At 29.9% G+C, this 24,933-nt stretch overlaps 2 protein-coding genes across 2 annotated transcripts; both read left to right on the forward strand.

Moving 5' to 3' along the window:
- Positions 1–7,951: 7,951 nt before the first annotated feature.
- On the forward strand, positions 7,952–10,436 carry LOC100798442 (plant intracellular Ras-group-related LRR protein 5). The gene is made up of 3 exons (XM_003549932.4): positions 7,952–8,587; positions 9,047–9,963; positions 10,057–10,436. Exons 1-3 carry the CDS (start codon positions 8,071–8,073, stop codon positions 10,177–10,179), a joined length of 1,557 nt encoding a protein of 518 aa, XP_003549980.1. The 5' UTR covers positions 7,952–8,070; the 3' UTR covers positions 10,180–10,436.
- Positions 10,437–12,377: 1,941 nt separating this feature from the next.
- On the forward strand, positions 12,378–16,521 carry LOC100799315 (eyes absent homolog 4-like). Its single transcript, NM_001255289.3, has 6 exons — positions 12,378–12,464; positions 12,934–13,219; positions 13,306–13,476; positions 15,418–15,511; positions 15,593–15,781; positions 15,995–16,521. The coding sequence occupies exons 2-6, from the start codon at positions 12,971–12,973 to the stop codon at positions 16,252–16,254; spliced, it is 963 nt and encodes a 320-aa protein (NP_001242218.2). The 5' UTR covers positions 12,378–12,464; positions 12,934–12,970; the 3' UTR covers positions 16,255–16,521.
- The last annotated feature ends 8,412 nt before the right edge of the window (positions 16,522–24,933 follow it).

Consider the following 24,933-nt stretch of genomic DNA (forward strand, 5'->3'; position numbering starts at 1 on the left):
TGTTATTCTTGTGGTTAATTGTGTTGTGTTTATGAGATTGGGTCCTAGATGCAATGCTTGTTGATTTGTTGGGGTTGAAGTATCGTTTGGATTTGAGGCTTGATCTGATAACTTAGTTTTTGTTGGAGAAAGATTGTATTGAAATTTATTTTTGTGTATACATGGTAATATGTAATTTAATTCTGAATGGAAAAACTTTTTCTCTACTTTATTTAGAAAAATAAATTAAAATTGGAAGGAATAGATCTTTAACATTTAATACATAGCTTAAATATAAAAAAAAATTACGTACTTTTTTAGTTTTTTTCATTATAGAAAGAAAAACAAATTACTTTTTCTAAAATAAACTAAATCAAACATGCATAAGATTGTTTGGTTAAAGAGAAATGGGATAAAAAAATATTTTTTTTAAGGCTATTTGATTTGAAACAAAGGAAAAGAAATCAAAATATTGCAAAATATCATTTTAGCCTTACTCTAAACAATTGTTTTCTTTTTTTCATGTTAATGGAACCCAATATTATCAATTATGTGCATGACATAATCTGTTATATGAATTTCATATAACCGGTTATGCATGGCATCATTGATTCCATATTATTAATTATGCATGCAAACTTTATTACATGAAAGATGCATAAATAATCATATATATATATAATTTGATTTTATGGGATGATGTCACATGATAATCTTATATTCATTTCCTCCAAAAATATTAAATGATATTATTCAATTCAATTATTAATTCAAATCAATATTAGTCTATTATATAAATATATGTTATTTTATTATTATTCTATTATAGTTATATTAATTATTATCATTCTATTAAATGCAAACAATTCTATTTTTAGAGTTTTTATTTTTAATCAATTATTTCATTCCTTTTTTAGCATTTTTTAATAATGATTCTAATATTGTTTAACAATGTATTACAAAAAATATCAATAATAAGTTAATTCTATTCTTTTTAGTATTTTTTAGTTAATAATATAATCTTTTTTTAGACAATATATATTAGGCTATATCAGTTCTCCATAAGCTAGTGTTTTCATAGCACCAGAATCTCTTTAGCACTAGTCCTAACAACGTGAAGATCACTCATGAGCAAAGGTAAACTCATCTATTATCACACCATGTAATCTATCTATTATATTATATAAAAGAAGATTTTATTTAATGGAGAAATGTTGCATGATAATCTCATATTCATTCAACATTTATTAAATATAATTAATTCAATTTTAATTAGTTAATTCAAATTCAAAAATATTAAATTAATAAACGTTAAAATTTTATTTCTGATTAAATTAAAATAAAATTTTATCAAAACAATCAATCCATTAAAATAGTAAAATGAGAATACATACAATTATGTCACCTTAAGTAATAATTATGTTGCCAATTCATTATATTGTACAATCGTGTAATTATTTTAATGGGTGATAAATCTACTATTATTTATATTACCTATATGTATTATTATTATTATTATTAATCAAGCAATATTATATATATATATATATATATATATATATATATATATATATATATATATATATATATATATAAAAAGAAGGTTTTATTCTATATGGTGATGTCACATGACATTCTTATATTTATTTCCTTCAAAAATACTAACTAAAGTTATATTTTTTTTAATTCAAACAAATATAATTATGATAATTAACATCAACTGTGTGTAAATTAGAAATTATGAATTCTCATGTAACCAATATTTTTATAAAGCACTACAAGAAAAGTGGCATTTAGGGAACGAAATCAGCGACCAAAATATTTCTGTCGCGATTAGCGACCGTAGTAGCAACCGAAATGCTTCTGTCACAACTTGCCATCGAAGTTGCGACCAAAATTATTTCTCATGACTAACTTAAATCAGCGACTGATTTAGCGACCGAAATGAAGTGCTGCAGAAAATTTTGATGACTATTTCGGTCACGAAATATCTATAAATCAAAACTAATTTAGCAACCGAAATGGACTTGGAGATAACGACCAATTCGGTCGCTATTTTATGATGATAGCGACCAAATATATTTTCGGTCGCTATATGACAATTTCGAGGTCTACAATTGAATTTATTATTTTCAAAAATATTTATGAAACTAAATTTTTAATTTATTTTAACTCATAATAAATATAAAATATACTTAAATAAATTTTGTAGTTCAAAAGTATTGAAATTAATATATTAGTAATATTTTTTAACTAGCAAACAAATATATATAATATTTTGTAAATCATAATAAATATATAATATTTTTTATTATACTATGATAATTTTTAATAAAATTAAAAATTTAACATTTACATTATTTGATTAATATAAATAAACCATGCTTATCATTAGTCTTTTAATTTGTACTTTGTACAAAATAATTGTTTATTTTATATATTTATTTGAATATTATAATAAATCAATACCCTTTATATCATGAAAATATGTAATAATCAAATTTTGTAAAATTAAGTATTTTAAAATCTGAGTTCTCTTATATCTCAAAATTCACTATCTGAGTCGTTGATTATAACCATTGATTGTTAAATTTTAAATATTGACTAGATTAAAGAGTTGATCAATATTTTCTTTAAAAAATAAGAACTTAAAAAATGTTATATATTCAAAATTCACTATATGAATTGTTGAGTTTAACAATTAACCGCTAAATCTTAAACATTGACTAGACTAGAAAGTTGATCAACATTTTCTTAAAAAATAAAAACTTTAAAAATGTTTAAGAAAAAACTAGAACCATGATCTTTAGAATGAAAAAGACATGACTTCTTTACCACTACACCAAAGTGTTCATTTGAATATATAGTGGAAAATAAAGTATTAATATAAGTTTTATGCGAAAATATTTGAAAATTCAATTTTATTCTTTTTTTAATTTATTATATTTTTATAATCTTATATAATATATTTTAAAATATAAGTTTAATTACTCATTTGGTTCCTATAGTTTCATCATTTGTACCTTTTAGTCCTTATAGTTTTAAAGTAATTTTTTTAGTCCCTATGATTTGCATTTTAATTATCTTTTAATCCCTGTCATTTGAAAGTAATTTTTTAATCCTTATAATTTGAATTTTAATTCCCTTTTAGTCACTATAGTTTGAAATTTGTCTTTTTAGTTCCTATATTTTATATTTTAATTATCTTTTAGTCCTTACTATCAAAGTATGAGTAATATTATCAATTATAATTAACTACGAAAATATTAGCAAGTATTTGTAACTAATTTACCGTAAGATAATTTATAATAAAAAATAGTTGATAATTTATAACTAATTTGTAGATAATTATTTTTATATATTTTTTGTAGTAAGGACTAAAAGATAATTAAAATAAAAATTATATGGATTAAAAAAATTATTTTCAAACTATAGGGATTAAAATAAAATTAAAATACAAACTATATGGACTAAAAAGATCACTTTTAAATTATAGAGACTTAAAAAATCACTTTCAAACTATAAGGACTAAAAGGTACAAATCGTGAAACTATATAAACCAAATGAGTAATTTAACCTAAAATATAATATACAACATTAAATTATATTTTCACACTAATTAGAATATGTATGTTTGTATAAGTTTTATTTTTATTTTATATATTATATTTATCTTCTACAATAATGCTTGTGATTTAGTGAAAACATTTTTTTTAATTTAAATTAAGACATTCATATTATTTATTGTAATATAGATAAAAAATATTGTCAATAAATCACATACATAAATATTTTAAAAAATAGAAAATATAGTCATTTTATTTAATTACATATCTTTACTAAATAATTTAATTCTTTTAAAAAATTACGTACCTAATTAAATAAATTTAAATATAAGTATGACTTTAGTGTAATATATGTACTAATGATTAATTAAAACCCAATAAGATTCAATATGAACTTAGTATAACATATATAGTAACCAAAGCTTATTAATTAATTAAAAGTTACTAGTGTGTGTTCTCGTGTGATGCACAGGTTAATAAATTAATATTTTTTCATTTTTAAAAATTTATTTAAGATTAAATATATTCTTAAAAATAGTCAAATTAATTATATTATGAGAAAAAAGTCATGCACTAACTATATAAATGTGTATTATACTCTCACTTTTTTTAAGAAACCCCCTTTTTTTATATACCACTCTCAATTATTTATGTAAAAGAGTCAAACTCATGTTTTTTTAATTTCATATATTACATGTTAAGATCCTTTTTTAATTATCTCGTATAAAAATAATTATTAAATATTATATTGATGAAGTTATAAATTAATTTAAGAAAAATTAAAAAAGACAATTGAGTTATAATTAATTTAGGAAAAATTAATAAAAATAACTAAATTTTATCCACACATATTACCCATGAAATGTGCATCTGTCAAAAATATAAATTTTACTTAGGAATATTATCCACACGAGATGTGTCAGCCCACTTTGAGCTAGTGAATTTTTGGGCTGGGCTGCACTGGGCCAATTTTGAGACGAGATGTTATTTTCATGGCCCAACCCAACCCTCTATAGACAAAATGGGACAACTCATGGGCTCATTCATTTAAAAAAATACAAAATAAAATTCTAAAAAATTATTTAAAAAATATTTTATCTCGTGCGGGAGTATTTTTAACTATTTTTCTTTTTCGTGTTTTTAGATATTTTCTCAACTTTTTATGTTCTTTAGTATGCCATTAACATTTTTATTTCTAAATTACATTTGAATATATTTTAAAATAAGTTATCAATAGTTAAAATAATTTTATATCATAATATGAAGTATTTTTCATAAATAAAAGATAATTTATATTTAAACATATAATTTTTATTTAAATAAATTGATATTACTTAAAGAGAATTAGAATTTGTTTATATTTAAACATATAAATACTAAAAGTGAATTTAAGCCAAATTATAATAATTCAAATCCAATTAAAATATTCAATATATCAATCCTCTTCATATGATAGTTTGCCAAATACCTCATGACTTTGTTATATACCTATATACCTTTTATTGGGCCTGGAGACATCACTTTAAATATAATGGTAAGATCGAATTTAATGTAAGGATCAATGTGTCAACCAATCATCAGACAAATTGAAGTATTAAACATAGATATATAGTGGCCACATTTTAAGGTATATCATGCCAATTGCAAATACTTTTTTGTTCCATGTATAGCACTTGACTACAAACTTGCATGTGGTTCAAATTTTAGTTTGTAGCACTTGTTTTATTGTTCTTTGGATATAACTTACAGTTCTTGAGATTATTAATTATACCTATGTTTTGTCATTCTAATTTAGGATTGATGGAAAGCCAGAAGATGTACTAAACCCAAAAAAGAAACAGCTGGATAAAATTACACCGATATTTTCTTTGCACTCGTTAACTTTGCATTTTTAAAATTCATAACTCTTGTTTTGTTTAAGGGTGAAGATTTAACATTCAACATGAGTCTGAAGGTGGGGAACATGAGTTTAGTGGTTGTATTGGAACAATATATCAGCTTCTTTCGGATAAAGTTCCTAGATGGATGAAAGATACTTTTTTTGTGAGTTTGTATTGTTAAGGCATGGTGTTTTGTTATCTTTTGAAGATCAATTCTCATTGTAGTTTAACTAGTAAGTTTTTTTCTTTTCCTTTAGCCTATTCTTATTTTTTCTCTTGTTAAAAATCATAGTAGTGTTATATGGTGCAATTTATGGCTTTAGGAGTGTACAAATAGTTGTTAGGGGTAATTGCAAAAATTTCAATTTTTATTATTTTTATAATGTGATTATTATTGAGATTACTAAATGCATACTATTTTTTATTTGTCATTTTTTTATCTTCATACTATTGGTTTTAATTTTTCTTTTTCATTGTTTCTTTTATTTTTATAACTTACATATTCTTCCAATTTAAATTCTATTTTCCACATGGTAATTAAAAAAAACATATGAATGGGAAAGTAGCAGTGAGCATAGCTAGAAGATTTATTATTATTTATAAGTTTGATTATACAATTTAATTGAAGATTATATTTACATTCAATAATTATTAAGCAGATAAAAATGTAACAAATGAAAACACAAAAAATATAGCATTTTTTCTTTTAGCGATCGAATTAGCAACCGAACAACATTTATAAACCGAAATTAATTATTAAATAGCGACCGAATTAGCAACCGAACGTAATTTCTTAAAATTTTAATTTTAATTTTTTTTTCATTAGTGACCGTAAGTAATTTTTTAAAATTAAATTTAAAATTAATTATTCGATAGCGACCAAAATAGTGAAGGAAAGCAATTTTCATTTATTTTTTGTTTCAAATTAATTATTCAATAGCAACCGACATAGCAACCAAATGTTATTTAAATTTATTTATAATTAAAATTTTTGTTATTCAGTAGCGACCAAATTGGCGACTGAAATTTTTGGTTGCAAAGTTGATCCCAAACAAAATAGCAACCAAATATACAGCGACCGAATTTATTTTCTTGCGACCGACAGTTACGGTGGCAAAATAGTGACCAAATAATTATTTGGTGACTAATGACTTAGCGACTAGAGTTTTTGCGACGTAGAGACTTCGGTCGCTATTTTGGTTACTAGCATTTTTAGCGACCAAATTTAATTATTTAGCGTCCAAATTTGTCGGTCACTAAATCGTGTTATTTTTGTAGTGAAGTATGTTGTTTATTTTTTATAGCTTTATTTTTTTTTTTATCATATTCCTCTAATCTAAAGTTTTTTTTTTTATATATGTTTTATAATTTTACTTCATGACAAGAAATAATAAATATAAAAATATAAATCATTTATTTATATGATATTAAATATATTAGGATTCGATTTCTAGACTTTTCAATTATTTTAATGTATGGAGTCAGAATAAAAGATTAATACAAATGTATCTTAAAAAAGAATACAAATATAAATGTACCATTAACTATTAAATGCTAATTATCATTGAAAATGGATTGATATATTGAATATTTGATTTTTTTAATTAGACATATTTGATTTAAGAGTGTTTGATTGATAATTATTTGATTTATGAAATATATTTAATTTTAAAATTTATTTAATAAATGAAATACTGCATTTTTTTAGTTTAATTAAATAAAACAATTTTTTATCATTATGCTTGTGATTTTTTCTTCTTTTTTAATTTTCAGTTTTAATTACTTTCCAACCAAATTATCTATAGAAAATTTGACATAATTATATAAAAAATTAAGAAAATTAGCATGAGTATATACTTTGTTTAATTAAATCATTAATTGTTATATATTTATTTTATCTTATGCCTTAATTATTTTTTAATTTTTTTGAATTGGTTTTTATAATTACAGCAATCAATTATCATGTGATCAAAATAGTAAATAAAGAATGCAAATGATTGATTTAGCTATGTAAGGCCCAACAACATTAAAATAAGTGACAGCCATCTAAATCACTTGTGTTTATTTTTTTATCGTATGTAAAATTTTATTTAATAAAAAACAACCATAATTATAAACATGATGCGTCTGATCTAGTGGGATTAGAAACATTCATGATCTATGATCCCAGAATAAATAATATTTTATTTAATCAATTATAATATATTTAAAACGTTAAAATTGTGCAATTAATTACAAGATGTGCAAACCATAAGGCACATAATTTTATTGTAATTAAACAAGTTGATTTAATTTTTGTTATTCCAAATTTGAATCAAATTTATTTTTTAAATGAAATTCTATATAGGACAACATCCCAATAATAATAATCTCTGGCAAAATGTCTGTATATAAAACACGTATTTTATGAATAATTAAAAAATTATTTTGTGCATGAAAGATATTTACAACAGACGTGGCATGATATTTCCCACATTTCATAATTTTTCTTTCTTTTTCCTCTGTCTGAGCCTGCAACTGTAGCGTAAGTTATGTCCTTAATAGAATAAAAAGCCAAATCCCGAAAGCACAAAGCCACACTATTATTGAAATATAGAAGCCTCTTTCCTTCTTCTTCTTTTTCTTCTTCCTTCATAGCAAAAGCCATGGCCACGAGACCCGAGAGTGAAAAAGACCCTCCACAACCACCTTCACGTGGCTTTCTGGCCACAGTACAAGAAATCACAAGAATCTATAGTTCACTGCCACCTAGACCTTCTATTGAAGAAGTAGAAGCTGCCACGTCCACTGTGGACACCCTCAACAACGAGGAGCAAATCAAACTCAACGAAATCTCAATGCAACAACAACCTCCTCACGATGATGTCCCTCAAGACCTCTTCTCTGTCCTGCAACAACTCAAAAAGACTATGGTTCTGTTCCACACTCATCAACAGAGGAGAGATGCGCTTTATCTTCTTGAGCTTGAAAATATGTTTCAAACCTTCGGTGATCTCATTCAGAGGGCTTCTGAATTAGTTTCTGGAGATACCCAGAAGCAAAAACTTCCCACTATACCCGAGGAACACGCGGTGATCACTGAGGAAAGTGAAACTCTGGTGAAGGAAGAGGAAGGAAGACACAAGAATGTTTTCCATGTGGTAAAGCCTTCCTTGTCTGCAGGTTAGTTTATTTCCGTTTTTACTTGTTATTGTTATTATGTTCCTTCCTCTAATTATATTATTCGTGGATTATGGTTAATGTTTGAAATATCTCTTTATTTTTCTCTCTTATGTAAAGGAAAGAAGAACAATTGATGTACTTAGAATTTGTTTGCTGTATGGAATCTACAGAAATGGTTTTGTTTTACTTTTGAATCAAACTAACATATTGCGTTCTCTTAAAAACTATAGTTCATAGCTGCTTCAATTTGAGACCTTATCAATTAGTTCTCTAGGCCAATTGTCTTTCTAAAAGGTTTTAATTTTTAAATTGTGGTCACCATCACAGTTTTGTTGCAAATTGCAATCTTTGATATTATGGGAAATTGAAGACATCCTACCGAAATCGCAGGCACAAACTGTTTATTAAAACGTTCATTTGCTATGGTGTTCATCCTTTGATTTGATTTTAATTTTGTAGGGGATGGAAGCACTGAGAAATTAAGTCTAATGAAAGTGGCTACTGTTATAGAAAGTTGTGCTGGTAGTGGAGCTACAATCCTTGAGCTTAGAGGGAAATTGGTGGATCAGATGGAGTGGTTGCCTGTGTCAATTGGGAAATTATCTGATGTCACTGAAATGGACCTATCTGAAAACAGACTCATGGCTCTTCCAACAACCATTGTGGGTCTTAAGGCCTTAACAAAGCTTGATCTTCACTCAAACCAACTTATAAACCTTCCTCACTCATTTGGTGAATTGATAAACCTTGTTGATCTCGACCTCCACGCCAACAAATTGAAATCACTTCCTGCTACTTTTGGAAACTTGACAAACCTCACTGATCTTGATTTGAGCTCAAATGGGTTCACAGATTTACCAGAGACAATTGGGAATTTGAGCAGCTTGAAGCGATTGAATGTTGAAACGAACGAGCTTGAGGAACTGCCTTACACAATTGGCAATTGCTCATCACTATCCGTGCTAAAGTTGGATTTGAATCAGCTCAAGGCCCTTCCTGAGGCAATTGGGAAGCTTGAATGCTTGGAGATTCTCACTTTGCACTATAATAGAGTTAAGAGGTTGCCTTCCACAATGGATAATCTATGCAATTTGAAGGAACTTGATGTTAGCTTTAATGAACTTGAGTTTGTACCGGAGAGCCTGTGTTTTGCAACTAATTTGAAGAAATTGAACTTGGGAAAGAACTTCGCGGACCTAAGAGCCTTGCCAGCATCAATTGGAAATCTTGAAATGCTTGAGGAGTTGGACATAAGTGATGATCAAATAAAAGCTCTACCAGAGTCTTTCAGGTTCTTGTCAAAGTTGAGAGTTTTTAGGGCTGATGAGACCCCCCTTGATTTGCCACCAAGAGAATTGGTCAAGTTGGGTTCTCAGGTAAATTTCTTGAGTTTCAATGTAACTTTTGGCTTGTTCCTATTATGTCACCTTCTCTATTTTCTTAACACATTGCTTATTGTTGTTCACCAGGAAGTTGTGCAGTATATGGCTGATTTTGTCACCAAGAGGGATGCAAAACTTGTGCCATCAAAGAAGAAAAAGAAGGGGTTTTGGTTCTGGTTTTGCTCCATATTTTGCCCCCAACTGAAATGATGCTTGGACAAAATCTCTGTTAACTTATGTTTCTTGTGGTTGTATGTCGTTTATCCGTTGCATATGTTTGGAAAACCTTGTTTTTCCTAATAAAATGATCTGTAATCTTGGATTTGCCTTGTAACTAGTGTTTATAATTTTAATTTTCTGTTAAACATGTGTATATGAGTGTTCGTAACATAGACCTTCTGGCTGATCTTGTCAACTGTAACTGAAATGAAATATATGGTAATACATACGCCGTTCTTGATCACTTATATGATGTGTGTTGCTGTAAATCTCTTTATATCTGTCTTTGATTCCTACATGTAAAAAAAAAAATAGTTTCATTATTTAAACATAAGAATTAACATCATATATAGGCTTTTATCTTTTTGTATGCACACATTTTAAAAGTATATGATAAAATCAAAGAATTTTTCTTGTAGTCCCAATTATGTGTTCAGAAAATACTTTCCTTCTAGTAATTTGCAATTTTCCATTGCGTTTGTGACCTGTTTGTTGTGTGATGTGTTACATTTCTACCTCACAGGGTAGATTCGTATCTGCAGCTGCAACTAAAATCCACCTGTTGGAAACTACAATAAGCATGCCTTATTTTCAACGTTTTGAGTTTCATGAAATAATTGATAAGCATTAATAGCGTAAAAGCTTTTCTTTCTTTAAATTTAAAAATTATGTCAGAATCAGAAGCCAGTCATAATCCTTAATCCAATCTCATTCGGATGTAATCAAACGCATCAGCATCTTTGGTCTGCAGTTGACTGTTTTTTCAATTTTTAAAAGAATGAAAACAACTCATTATTATTAATAGATATAATATAACAATCCGTCGTTAGCTTCAACAATGGTTGGCATTGTTAAAAATGTAATTAGATTTGAATAAAATACAAAGAAACAATTATTGTCATACCATGGGCTTAAACTCTGGTATTTATTGTGTCAATAGTATCTTCAACGCAAAATTAAGAAAAAGTCTTCACTTTGGGCGGCTCTCGAGAAAGTTCTTGATCAACAACATATTTCATGTGAAGTGTTTCTGTGACTGAAAACATAGTGAACGTCATTACTACAATTTACAAATTAACATCATCAATTTACTAATCTTTTAGCATCCTTGTCTAATGTCTCACGTTTCTGGACAGTTTTTTTTAGTGTCTTCAATCAATTATTATATTGCTAATTTGATCTTTATTTTTCAAATTATGTAGCTATATATCTTTTTCATCTTCTATCACACGTCTCATGAATTTATATATTAGATTAAGTCAAAACTTTCTTCATCAATTAATTATCTAATCAATAAAATAAAATATTTATAAAGCATCGTTAAAATTGCATTCTGTCAATTAAATTGAGTTTTATTTTATTTTTTAAAATGAAAATTCGTAAATTTATTTCTCTTAGCTAAATGCATGGTTATTTATGTTAATTTTTGGGGTAATTTTGTAGAAATAAACAAAAGAAAACATTTTTGTTGCATGAGAATCATCTACTTAATCGGTTTGGGAACAGTCATTTGATCTAGGAAATAAAAAACAAAAAGAAGACGGGCTCTTGTTAAATACACCTTCCTATTTGCTAATGATAAGTAAGCCCCCTTTCTTCTAATTAAAATTGTTATTAACCATTATATTCTTTTTACCCTATTTCAACACCCCCAACGATTTTTTTCTGTCGAACTGAACCACCCTCGTCACCAATTGTAGGTTCATAGGAAGGAATCACATAATTTTTTTAATATGCAAAATCTTTTTTCTCTTTCAAAAACGGAAATAACCACCACAATACTCATCTTCTTCATTGAATATTCATTTTTGTTTTTGTTGTTTTATTTCTTTCTAATCTAATGAAGAGGATCGAAAGGTTTAAAGAATAATACAAATGGTTGAAGATTGGGGGTTCGCAATTAGGGTTTAAATGTATTATAAAGATAAGGTGTAAAAGAGATTTAAAGAATAAAACAATCACGGGGGTGTGTAGAAATAGGGTATAATGGATAATGACAATTTTAATGAGAAGAAAGGGGCTTATTTAGCAAAGAGGAAGGTGTATTTAGTAAGAACCAAAAGATGTATAGCAGTAGTTCAATTCAAGACAAAAATGGAGGCCCAGTTTTAAATAATGGACCGGATATTGGGCTGGCCATTTGAGCCTGTGGGAAAGAAAAAAAAGTGAAGGGGGGAAAATTTTTAGTTGCGTTAGATTCTTGAATTTGATGGTCTGATTCGCGTCACAACTTATCGTCCTCCTCGTACTCATGCGGTCTGCAACCTTAACCTAAGGTAAACAATTTTCGTTGTTCCCTCTTTTCCTGTGCATACATATGCTATTTATATCTGTTTTTGTTATTCGTTTTTACTGTTAACTCGCCGATTGGAATCTTACCGGTTTTGGTTATTGTAATTGATAATATAGTTTGTTCATCCTACTAATTTTGATTTCTGAATTCATCATAAACTCACATTCCCTCACTGTTTAGCGATCCTCTTTTTTTTTTTTTAGTTTCATTCATTTTAAAATTGTTCAATTAATTTCAATTGAGGTTGCTTAAGTTTGTTCAGCAACTGAATGAGTGTGAGCAAGGTTGAACTTATATTCATTTGTTCTAAATCTTGATATTTTAGCTTTTAAATTGGTATTTTTTTTTGTAATAATTGATGCGTTGCATCCTTGTGTGTTGAAGATGATCTCAATATATGGTCATAAAAGTGTATATGAGCTTGCTGCAATGAATGTGATCTTTTTCTGCAGTGCACTGTGAGGTGAGTTTCCTTGGGTACATGCGGGAATGGCTACCGCGTCTGGCATGCCTGAGCAGGAGACACAGGTGTTTTCTGGCAACAATGACCAATATCCTAGGTTGGATGTCTACGTGTGGGACATGGATGAGACTCTTGTATTGCTAAACTCCTTGCTGAAATCATCCTATGCTGAGGCTTTTAACGGTCTGAAGGATGTGCAGAAGGGGGTGGAAATCGGGAGGACGTGGGAAAATCTCATTCTACAAATATGTGATGATTATTTCTTCTATGAACAAGTAAAATTTGGGTTTTATGTTGAAATTTCTATGGAACGTTTTGCTTGTGGAGTGTTAGTGATTGATGCTGGGTTTCTATGGTGCAGATTGAAAATTACAATAAGCCATTTCTTGATGCTCTGGCCCAATATGATGATGGGAGGGACCTATCTGATTATGACTTCAACCAAGATGAATTAGGTTCCCCACATGAGGATGATGCCAACAATAGAAAACTTGCATATAGGCATCGAGTCATTGCCCAAAAATACTTACAGGTAAAACTTCTGGAGCAATTATTAGTATTTCTATATTCGACTTTTGAAAGTCAGTACTATAGCATGGAATTTTTCCTGTTATTATATTGTAGGATATTTATTGTTGCCTCTTAAAGTTAATGCATATGTGATGTATGTATCTATTACAGTACATTCCTTTGTATTTTCAATTTTTCATGGTGGAATGGTTCAGTTATGAAGCCATGGCATTGTTTTGGTTTATGGACCTTGTCTACAAATAATGGTTTCTACAACACTATGAATTATTTCTAAGATAAAATAGAGTTCAATTGAGTTCACTTTTTATACCTGTATGTTTTAGTTTGTTGTTGTCTATATTATAAATGCATAATTGTAATATGTATGGCTGATGTGGACTAGCTTTTTGGAAACAAGTTTTTTTAAACTTTATGAGACTTGTCTCAGTGCATACATGTTAAAATAAAAGTTATAAAACATAGTTTCTGGAGCATTATTGGTAGTCTTACAGTTAATATAAAAGGTTTTGATAGGCCCTTATCATGTGATAAGGAGGATGGTAAACATGAGGGGCCCAAGGGTAGCATAGGCCTGTTGTTTAAGAGAGGAAAAAGAAAAGTAACAGCAAGGAGAAAGAAAGGGAAAATTCAGTTAGCAGAGAAGGAAAAAAACATTACTGAATTCTGACAGGTGGCTTATAGTTGGGAACTTGGGAGTCGGAGATTCGAGAATCAGGATTAATTGGAGGAAGGGAGGGAGAGAGAATTGTCGGACAGAAGATAGTTTAAGGTCTCGTGTGTGTGTGTTTTTGGGGGGTGGGGTTGGCTATGCTATATAGGCTTTGTTTAGATAAACTTCTCCATTAACATTTACAAGAGAAGAAAACAAGATAGTAGCATAAATTGAGTTTTTCCCGCAAGTTAAAATCAACTTATGCACTTGAACTCTTTTTTAGTATCTCTCATCTAATTTCTCCAAAAATTGAGGTGCTAAGTTAATTTTAGCTTATGGGAGAAGCTCTTTTCATGTTACCATGGTTTCTTGTAAGTGTTTATAGAGAGAAGTTTATTCAAACAGTGCGATACTGGCAATCACATCTCCTTTCTTTTGTTGAGTATTCTGTTATCAGAGGAATTTTTTTCAGCTGTAAGAACTTTGGTCTCTAATTTCTCAGTTAATAGTATTCAGTATATTGTGTTTCTATCAGTTTTCAAGTAGATCCTTTCTGATTTGTGTGATGGTTATTCTGAAAGTCAGTTGTAAAACTCACATCTGAATTGCTTTTTTATCATTACTTATTTATGGAAGGATTTTGGATTGTATATGCTATTATCTGATGTATAATGTATCTGTTACTTTCCCCGTGTTCTTTTTAGTATGTGTTTTGAATATAGAATAGTTTTGGCAATTGATAATTAACCCTGTTTCCATAAACTTGTGTCTATGACAATATATTTATGTATTGTTGTAGTCTAATTTTTTCTGCTGTTAAAAACAGGAAAATGTCAAATAATAAGACAGAGTAAGCTTAATGTGTTTTGTAAATGAGTGCTTCGTCTTTAAAGAATTGCTTGTGGATTAATGTTGAAGACTAAAGAAAAGGCTACATAAATATAGACACCTGACTACTGCAACTTTTTTTGTAAATAAATATTTAAATTCTTATGTTAACAGATCTAGCAGAAGCTAGCTTTTAAGTTTCAACCAATCAATGCTCATAATATAGAACTAGATTATTGTTTAGAAACAACCTCATTAGTTTTAGTTTATTGGTGAGAGAGGGTGCTTTGTTTTCTAACGATTGAAGCTTTGTGGGTATCATGAAGTGAGAATCTGAGTTAGAGACTTAGAGTTGTGGTGTAACCAAACAAGTTATGGACATTATGGTTGACTATATTTGTTAGCTTTTCCATTGGTAGCTTGACATAGGGACAAACTTAACCATTTTTTGTTTGGTTTCAGGGTTTACGTAATATTTTAGATCATGAGACAATAAAACTCTGGGATGAATTGTATGATAAAACTGATGAATACACTGACAGGTGGCTTTCATCAGGTATGTTTTGATGGTTCAATGATATTATCTTTTGTTGCATGACCTGTATTACTTATATCTTTCTTGTTTAATATATTGTAGCACGGACGTTTTTGAAGGAGTGTTCGGGTGAAGATAAAGATGCAGTTTCCTCTGTTGCTTTTGCTAACACTAGCTCAAACTCAACTAATTCAAATCATGTAAATGTTTTAGTGACATCTGGATCGATAGTTCCCTCCCTTGTGAAATGCATGCTCTTTCATCTGGACAGCTTAATAACGCATGGAAATGGTGAGTAATTTTATCTCTTCTGGCTACTGAGAATGCCATGTCACATAATTGATTTTTTTATGCCATCTTGAAAGCTCAAAGCTCATAATCATTTTAGTATGAGCCTTTTTGAAAGCCTAAAACTAATAGTCATTTCACTAACAAACAACAGAATTTAATCCTGATGTAGTCAGACATAAGTTGCTATTGTTAATGATGTATGTCATATTTCAGTTTATAGCTCATGGGAAGTGGGGAAAATTCAATGTTTCCGATGGATCAAGGAGCGTTTCAACCATCCCAATGTTCGATTTTGTGCAATTGGAGATGGATGGGAAGAGTGTGAGGCAGCAGAAATCATGAGATGGCCATTTGTTAAGATCGATCCACGGCCAGGAAAACTTCACAGGTTCCCTGGTCTCACATTGACAACAGTTAGCCACTACTTTTCTGTGGTGTATGGAAGGCCGGGCAACGAGAATGATGAAGAATGATGCTAGATCTTCATGTCATCTACACTTTTCTGGGATACTTATCTGTACCAATAATATAAAACGAATGCAGTAACATAGCCAGCAATTTTTTTGCCAAGTGTATGCATTGCTTCCATGAGATGGCTATCAATCTCAGGTGCCAATTGCTTTTGATGAAATTAGATGGAGCTATTTCTCTATGACATGCGTGATCATAACTTTATGTTGTAGAAATGAGTGTAGATCATTTACCGGTTCTAATGTACATAACATAAGATGTTTAAAATTAATCTCTGTGCTCCTTCTGTAGGGCCCTCAGCCTGTTATTATGTATGTCCTTTCTATGCTTATTTGGCAGTAGGAAGGAAAATTTGAAGCCACACATGGCTAACCAGTAACCACACCTGCACTGTTTTTGCTGCACAAAACAAACCCTCCCAAGGTTCCAAAGTTTACTGGATTTAAGCTCATCTGAATTTTGGACTTTCGCAAAATAATGTACATCCATGACAAATCCACCACATATAAATCTTATAATTTTTAAGTTAGAACTTCATAAATAATGTTGGGTAAAATTTTACTTTGTTCCTCCAAAGTGAAATTCACTATCACTTTTACTTAAATGATATTTTGATACTTTCAAGGATCTAAGTGATAGTGAATTACACTTTTGGAGATCAAAGCAGCATTTCATCCAACATAATTTTGATACTCTAAATGATATTTTGATACTTTACATGACTTAAAAAACGCAGTTCAAGAATTTTTGTCCATCAGATCTATCATTATTTTTACTCAAAAGTTCTTAATTCTGGAGGTTGAATTCTAAGAAAAAAAATTCTTTTTTTTCAAAAGAATAACTTTTTTTAATATAAGGGAAAATGGAGATTTTCTTTTTGCAAGTAAAATTTAAGAATTTAAATTGGATTTTATCAGTTGAACAAAAAATGACAAATTTTTTTACATCTTATATAACATATGAGACTCACAAAAAATTATCTAAAAATTCAAAATAACTTCTTCTAATGACAATGTATTACATCTTGGGAAACCAAAGTGATCGTTTACCGCATAATGTTAATGTTATTGGGAGTTTGTCCTAGTTCTAAGTTTTGGTTATAATGCATTGCTGATGTAGCAATGACATCATCAATATTGATATGCCATGTCTGGAAATTCCTAAAGTGCTAGCTTCATCTTCATTTTCAATCTTAAGTAACAAAGTCTGACATCACATTCACAGAGCTGTATTTGACGTGGCATGACCGTCAACCAAAACTACAGGATAAATATCCTGATGTGATTTTCTTAGGATTTGACCAAAAAGATTGAAAAGATTTTTTAAGGTCCTTTTCAATTTTTTAAATTGCTGGACCTAAAAAAATCATCTCATAAGGTAGGTCCTCTTTTGAATTAAGTTTGCTAATTAATTTGAAGCTGCATGGCTAGTGTTAAGTCCAATTTTTCTCTCAGCACGCCTGGGTGCATCACATCAATTAAATAGTTTGTCTTTTTGCCAAAACCTAAAAATGGTATTGGTATGGTATTCCTTCGGCAATGACATGCACTATATATTGTTCTGACATTTGAGATATGCATGCTACAAATCCATCCTTTGTTGTCCTTACCTTGTTTAAGACACACATTGCATTGATTCGGATTAAGGATAAGATAATTGGATCGTCGATGTAGATCAGGTTGAGGCTACTCGTCCAAATGAACACTTGGTCCACTTAATCATCTGCTAATTAAGGACAAACCACAAAGGATTTATTTGACACTGTACAATTGGATGACAAATACACTTTCATTTTCAACTTTGGCTTGGCACGGTGACATGGACCCCTTTTATCTGAACTTCTTACAATACATTTTCTGCATGCAAAGATAGCAAGCTCTCTTGGGAAGAAATTGTCTTCTTTCAAAGGCAAATATAACCCTTAAATATCTTTTTTTTAACCATCATAATTAGGACAGTTTTTTGTTTTCTAGTGAAATCTAGAGTTATTTTCACAAGCTTTGGTCCTTTGGACTAGTTGTGAGATTAATCCTCATTTCAAGACTTAATTTAATTATACTTAAAGTTCATTATCTCTCCCACAAATTTAGTGTAAATTGTCAATTGAATTATATATTTATCATCATTGGGTAGTCCTTAAATACTTTGCCTCAATAATATGTAGGATTTGTATATTTTTTTCTTTTGGCCGTAGTCATTAATTTGGCATAAAAAATAAGTGAGAAAATTGTTGTTGACTCATCATTATACTGTAAAATGTCGAACTATCGAAAGTATACATCTCAGACAATTATATTAGGAATGTCAATATTGCTATCTCAAATTGCAAGACATTATATAACTTATTTTGCAAGACAGTAAGATTTTAGACTTATCATTAGTATAAGGTAGATAATAGACCACATGCTAAATAATCAATGATAGTGGATTTTGTTTGGGAGCTAAAGAACATATATGGCTTGGCTTCAGGTATAGGGGTCCCATTGCTGAATGACCTCCCAAACAAAGGCACCCATGAGGTTGTCATTAATAATCATAAAATCGTGTACAAATAGGATACTTAAATACCTATCCCCATTTTTGGCTACAAAAATAATTGTATTCTTACACTTCAATTGAATAGAGTTTGCAATTTTATGATTTTATCCTCTTCTGCATTGCCTAAAATGTACCCAGTCTACGTTGGAACCTACCTAAGTAAGACTCTCGTATCATACTATCATTGGATTTGGAATGTATCCTTAATTTCTTTAGATAAATTCTTAAAAGTGTTGTGCTTTAGCATAATTCATAAAGCCCCAACAAATGAATTTGTTGAAGTGCTTCAAATCTTCTTCTTTTCTTTTTTGGAAAAAAAGTGCTTCAAATCTTAATCCTTTCATCGTTAGTTTATTTCCTTGTTTCCCTGTACAGTTTTGTAGGACCAATGTTTTGTGTACCAAGGCGAAAATGAGATTAAACCTAAGACCTTATGTATATTGTTTAAACTTTCCACCATTAGGCGGTCCCTAGTGGGTCTGTAAGATCATTTTTATTGACTTGTTTGTAGTTTGTATTAGAACTAATAAATTTAGATAATGTTCTTTATATTTTTATCTTTGTTTAATTAATCTGTTAGTTATAATTTCATTAGGTTTTAGTTAAGTTATTATAGTGTAAAAACTTTTAATTAAATTTTTATAGTTTCAAATTTTTATAACTGTGTCCTTTAAAGTTAATATTGTTAAACTTCCGTTCAATATTACTAATATTTTTTTCCCAGTTAAATTAATCTGTAAGTACTTGTAAATTTATTAAATTTTAGATTAGGTTCTTATAGTTTAAATTTTTTTTAACGACATTGTTATAATTTTAAAATTTAATTTATAACTAAGTCATAAGTTTGTTGCTTTTTTATTTTGGCAAAAGGAATGGAGGAAGATTAAGGTAAAATAGTGGTTGACATCCTAATTATGTTGACACTCCAACTCCTAAATTACAAGAGAAACTCATCTCCAATATAATTAAAGAACTGAAAAGTACAAAACAATTGGAAAGACTAGACCATACCCAAAAGGCTGAAACTATGTAATCTATAAAATAAAAATAAAAAAAGGAAGTCCTAGTATCTAAGGAGATCCCGGCGAACAAAAGATGGTGGAGAATACCATTAAGTATATCCTAAAAAATTGTTCATCATATGAAGCAAGTTTGTTAGCATAAACATTATCTTTTCGGTAAATGTCAGTGATTTTAGAAAATTTGTATTTTATGCAATTCATTCAACGAGTATAAAGAGACTAATGCAATGATATAGGATGACTAAAAGCATAAAGAAGGAACTTAGAATCAATTTTCAACCAAAAATGGCTTCAATTATATTTCTAATATAATTAATTAATAATATCTTGAAGGGTACATTTACATGATTGGACTAATTTAGATTTAAAGTTTGGAGAAGATATTATTGTAGCTTTAGGAACTAATAAAAAATAGAATAAGGAAACAGTAAGTGAAGGAGCAAAACTTATTGGTATATATTATATGAAATATACATGTGTGCGTAAAATATATAAAAAAAGCATAATGTGATAATATTTAATGAAAATAGGCTTAAATATATTTTTATCCTTGATATATATCTATTTTTTACATCTAGTCTCTAATAAATTTTTCTTTCAAATCGAATCTCTAATATTTGAAAATTTTTATTTGAGGTTTCTATCATTAGTTGGGATTCGTTATCTGCTTACGTGACCATTAACTGATCATGTAGCATGTCACGTGTAATCTTTGGATTAAACGTAAGATTTAAAAAAATAAAAATAAAAATAAAAAATGACGTCATGTGGTTCCTCCAATTCCTTTATTCCACCACTCGTCTTCTTCTTCACCATCACCAACAAAGTCATCACCACCACCCTAAAAACCACAACAACCCCAATCACAACCCACTCAAAACCTTCTTATCAAACCCCTTCTTCCTCCAACCAGATCCCCCTTTTGTAACCCTAACATAAAAACCCCCACTTAAACCATCGCCACTCAAATTTTGAAAATCCAAAAGCAACCCATAAAAAATCCTACACACCCTAGAGGCTCAAACTCATTGACACACTCACATAGCTTCAAAGTTTCTCCAATGCAAACTCTGAACCTCCCGTAGAGTCCCCAAACCTAACAAACGGGTTCGGGCTTGGACCAAAACATGTTCCAGGAGCTTGCTTCAAAGTTTCTCTTCCACATGTACTCGACCTCGACGTCGACAGTGGCATCGGCTCCTTTGTCGTTGCAATGAGGCTCCACAATGTGACCATGATGACCACAATCATGAACGTGGCAGTGCCAAACAATAAGGATGTCACGTCGTGGGGGCTTGTGTTTGATAACTGTGAAATTTAGGTTTAATTGATAGTCAAATCAGACAAGAATGGTTAGATTTCCTCTACTTTACTGTTTGTTTTTAAGAGAATAATGAGGATTTTAATATCAATTTAGTTCTTGACCAGTAGGATTCAAAAGAAAGGAAATTACAAGCGCTCTAGAGATAAATTTATGCATAAACTTAAAGTAAAGCTTTGAAGCTTTGAAGAAGAAGTTGAAGTAAGAGAGCATCTCGCTTAGCACGCAAGACACGCCCAACGCAACACCACAAAGAAACTTGAAGGCACATTTAGCGCGAAGCTCATGCTAAGCGCGTGATCACCGTCATACTCGCTAAGCACATATGTCGCGCTTAGCGCGAGGTCGCGTGGCTTTTAAGCTAAGTACAACTATAAAAAGAGGAGCAAGCTAAGGGGAAAGACACACCGAGACTCCAAGCTCTCTATTGAATACACCCAAAGCTTGAGCATCTCATATAGGGGAAACCCTCTCTCTAAAGCCATTTCTTCCCTCCTTCTCCATCCCCATTCTTCTTCTTCCATCCCCATTAACCCCTAAAGTGTAAAATCTCTCATGACAATGACAGGCTAAACCCCTCATTGTTGGGAGCCTAACAGTCAAACTTTTGTAATGTAATTATTTCCCTACTATCTATTAATGCAATTCTAATTTTTATTGTTCCTTTTATGTGATTTTTGTTATTGATTGTGGTCTGATCATTCATACCCATGCATCTGTTTAGGATTTAGGCATTGGAAAGTGTTTATTTTCTAAAGAACTGAAAAAGGGCATCTAAATAAATCATATCTAGGGATAGAATGATACCATTTAGCCTATTCATGCATCTCTAAGTCTAATGCAATTTATTTAATTTAATCTCTTAAGGGATTAGGAGAAAAGATTAGATAAATTAGGCTCTTTCACTTGAGGGATCAGGGTTAGAGTATCAAAGTAGATGTAGGTAAAAATTAGGATAACATTAAATAGAGAAAAATTATTAACATTACATCACGAGTAGTTTGGTATGCTAGGCCCCAACACATTTGCATTCTGAATTAACCTTCGCAGTTAAAAGTATTTGTTTTTTGTCTTTCCTATTTTCAATTTTTTGGTGTCTTTGATAATTTTACTTTGCTCTTAACTCCCTATCTCTTTTCTTCAACTAATTGCTTGAAAGTTGGGTATACACCAATTTAAGTACAAATAAAGTTCATGTAGACTCGACATTCAAATTTTCCTTTTACTTTACTATTTGTGACAATTTGGTGCACTTGTCAATAGTTTTAACAAGTGTCGTTGCACGTGCCACTGTTCGACAACGTCATGGATATGGTGAGATGCTAAAGAAGACTTTATGAGATGATAAAGGGAGGTTCTGAATTGATGAAGAACCAAAACCTGAGGGAATTAAGAGAAAGAAACAAGGAGAAGGAATACGAGAGAGATGTTGAAGAATAATTTTGTGATGTCAATGGGACCAAGGAAAACAAAGAAACAAGAAGATTGAAACCATGCAAACGAACGACATCGGTTTTTTTTTTTTTACTTTTTTTATAAAAAAATTCTATGTGTAATCTCACTCAGACAAAGATGACACGTGATACCATACGTGACATGTCTGCATGACCTATTAACAATCAACAGTCACGTAAGTAGATAATGGGTTTTAACTAATGACACGAACTTCAAACAAAAGTTTTCAAATATTAAAAATTCACTCAAAGGAAAAATTTATTATGAACCAAATGTTAAAATAGGAAAGACAGAAAAGAGATAAGGACTAATGTTATATATCAACAACCAAAAACATATTTAAGCAGTCAAAATATAACATTATTAATTATCAAGAATTTAGTTATAATTTAGAAGTACAAACATTTAATTAAAAATTTCTAAAATTACAGGGACCTAGTTAAAAATTTAATGAAATAGTGGGGACTTATAGATTAATTTTTTCGTTATCATCAAGTTCTTTAACTAATTAATGTTATATTGTTATGTGGTTTTTTCTTTTTTTAATTTTGCAACATTTATTTGATGGTGGTTATTTAACATCGGGAAAAACATTTACATGTTATAATTTGATTGGAAAATTTGATAAAAAAGATACAAAGAAATTAATCTAAATTTTGTCTTTCGTGTATAACCTTTTTCCACTTAACACTTTTATTCCCCTTTTTCATACGTCCTTGCTAAAGATAAAAATGAGCATAGTGAGAAGGGTTAAAATGGTTGTCATTTGCTTTAATTTCATGTTTGACAAGGATATAAACTAAAATTAAGATGGATCTAAGAGAGTGGTGAAAGTGAACAAAAAACTTCTGGCATATATAAATGTGACGGAGTCTAAGTGGACGACTTTTACAAGTGGTCCATCATGCACAATAATTAACAGCCATTGGATTCATCAAGGTGCATAGCTTTATCATACATCCTCCCGCATCAAACATCTCCATCTTCCCTTTCATTCTTCTTCACCATCATTGCTACCAGCTTAGGCTAGAGGAGTTATCAGAGAAACTATATTTAATGTTTATCATAAATCAAGGAGATGTTTAACGCTCCCAAAGAAAATTAGTTGATGTGTTGAGATATTTTTGTTGTGTTTCAGATATAAAAATCAAAATCATGAAATCGGAAATGAAAGAAAATGACGCACAACATAGAAAAAAAACCCAGATCTGAATTAGCATAACAAACAAACACAGTATTGAACCAAAAACGCTCCAAACAGCAGAGGGGGGACACGAAAAACACAAACAAAAACTTGGTGAACGCCGATTTCGCTTTCCTTTCGAAGTTGCGCCACCAATAAGTTCTCTTTCAAATTCAAGTGAGTTTCTTCTCCGCGTTTGGTTTCAATAACCATTGCGTGGACGCACATGCCCACGAGCAGTGTCCGCGGCGGAGGCTTTGAGATTCAGAAACTCGGGTTTGGAGACGACGGTTCAGGGGACTCTTTAGGTGGGTCTCATGGCCTTAAGGACGAAAGAATGGGGAGAGGAGAGTGGAGGAGGGTTGGTGACTCAGGGTGGCTTTTTGTGGCGGTGATGGGTGATAACTGGCCGCAGACGGTGGAAGGAGCTACCGGAGAGGGACGGAGACTACAAAGAGTATAGCTGTGGTGTGGGAGGTATATAATAAAGATGTATTTATGGCTATTAAAAATCTTCATTTTATAAATGTATTAGTAAGTATAAAATTGTAATTTTTTTAAAATTCAACAATGAGATAAAAACGAGTTAAGCATGTAATGTAAAAAAAAAAAATCCACATCATATAATAGTTTAATTTTCATCTATTGTCATCCTAATTTTTTTCCATCATCATATCGTCAAGAGTTTTCATAATATTATAAGTTTGTCACTTTTAGTGTTATAATAAACCATAAATATCTTATTCATTAAAAAAGTCTTAAGTATTTTAACAATTTTACTCAAATTTTGTAGAATTATTATAAACAATAATTTATATTTCTCCCCGAATATTTAATTAAGATTTAAATTTAAAATTACTGATTATCTTAGAACATTTTTTATATTAGTTTATCTACGTCTTTGATGATAGAAGTTTTTCACTTATTAAAGTAACGATTAGAGTGAAACTCTTTTAATAATATTGTAATATGATCAAGTGAGAAAGCAAAAAACAATAACTAAACGTGGCAGCATGTACGAATGAATTCAGTAAAAAAAAAAAGCATGTACGAATGAAAAAAATGTGGCAGCATGAAATAATTTTCATTGATTTGATCTTTGAACTTCTGTGTCACATGGGCATTAATTTGAATCCATTCATTTTCATTTTGATCTGAGTAA

This window comes from Glycine max, chromosome 17 (genome assembly GCF_000004515.6).
Source record: "Glycine max cultivar Williams 82 chromosome 17, Glycine_max_v4.0, whole genome shotgun sequence".
NCBI classification, from domain to species: domain Eukaryota; kingdom Viridiplantae; phylum Streptophyta; class Magnoliopsida; order Fabales; family Fabaceae; genus Glycine; species Glycine max.

Excerpts from the sequence above, each read along its gene's own strand:
- LOC100798442 (XM_003549932.4), top strand. The coding sequence starts at position 8,071 with ATGGCCACGAGACCCGAGAGTGAAAAAGACCCTCCACAACCACCTTCA. Across the intron at positions 8,588-9,046 it reads AAAGCCTTCCTTGTCTGCAG|GGGATGGAAGCACTGAGAAA; the intron begins GTTAGTTTATTT and ends TTAATTTTGTAG. Across the intron at positions 9,964-10,056 it reads TGGTCAAGTTGGGTTCTCAG|GAAGTTGTGCAGTATATGGC; the intron begins GTAAATTTCTTG and ends GTTGTTCACCAG.
- LOC100799315 (NM_001255289.3), top strand. The coding sequence starts at position 12,971 with ATGGCTACCGCGTCTGGCATGCCTGAGCAGGAGACACAGGTGTTTTCT. Across the intron at positions 13,220-13,305 it reads ATTATTTCTTCTATGAACAA|ATTGAAAATTACAATAAGCC; the intron begins GTAAAATTTGGG and ends TCTATGGTGCAG. Across the intron at positions 15,512-15,592 it reads TGACAGGTGGCTTTCATCAG|CACGGACGTTTTTGAAGGAG; the intron begins GTATGTTTTGAT and ends AATATATTGTAG.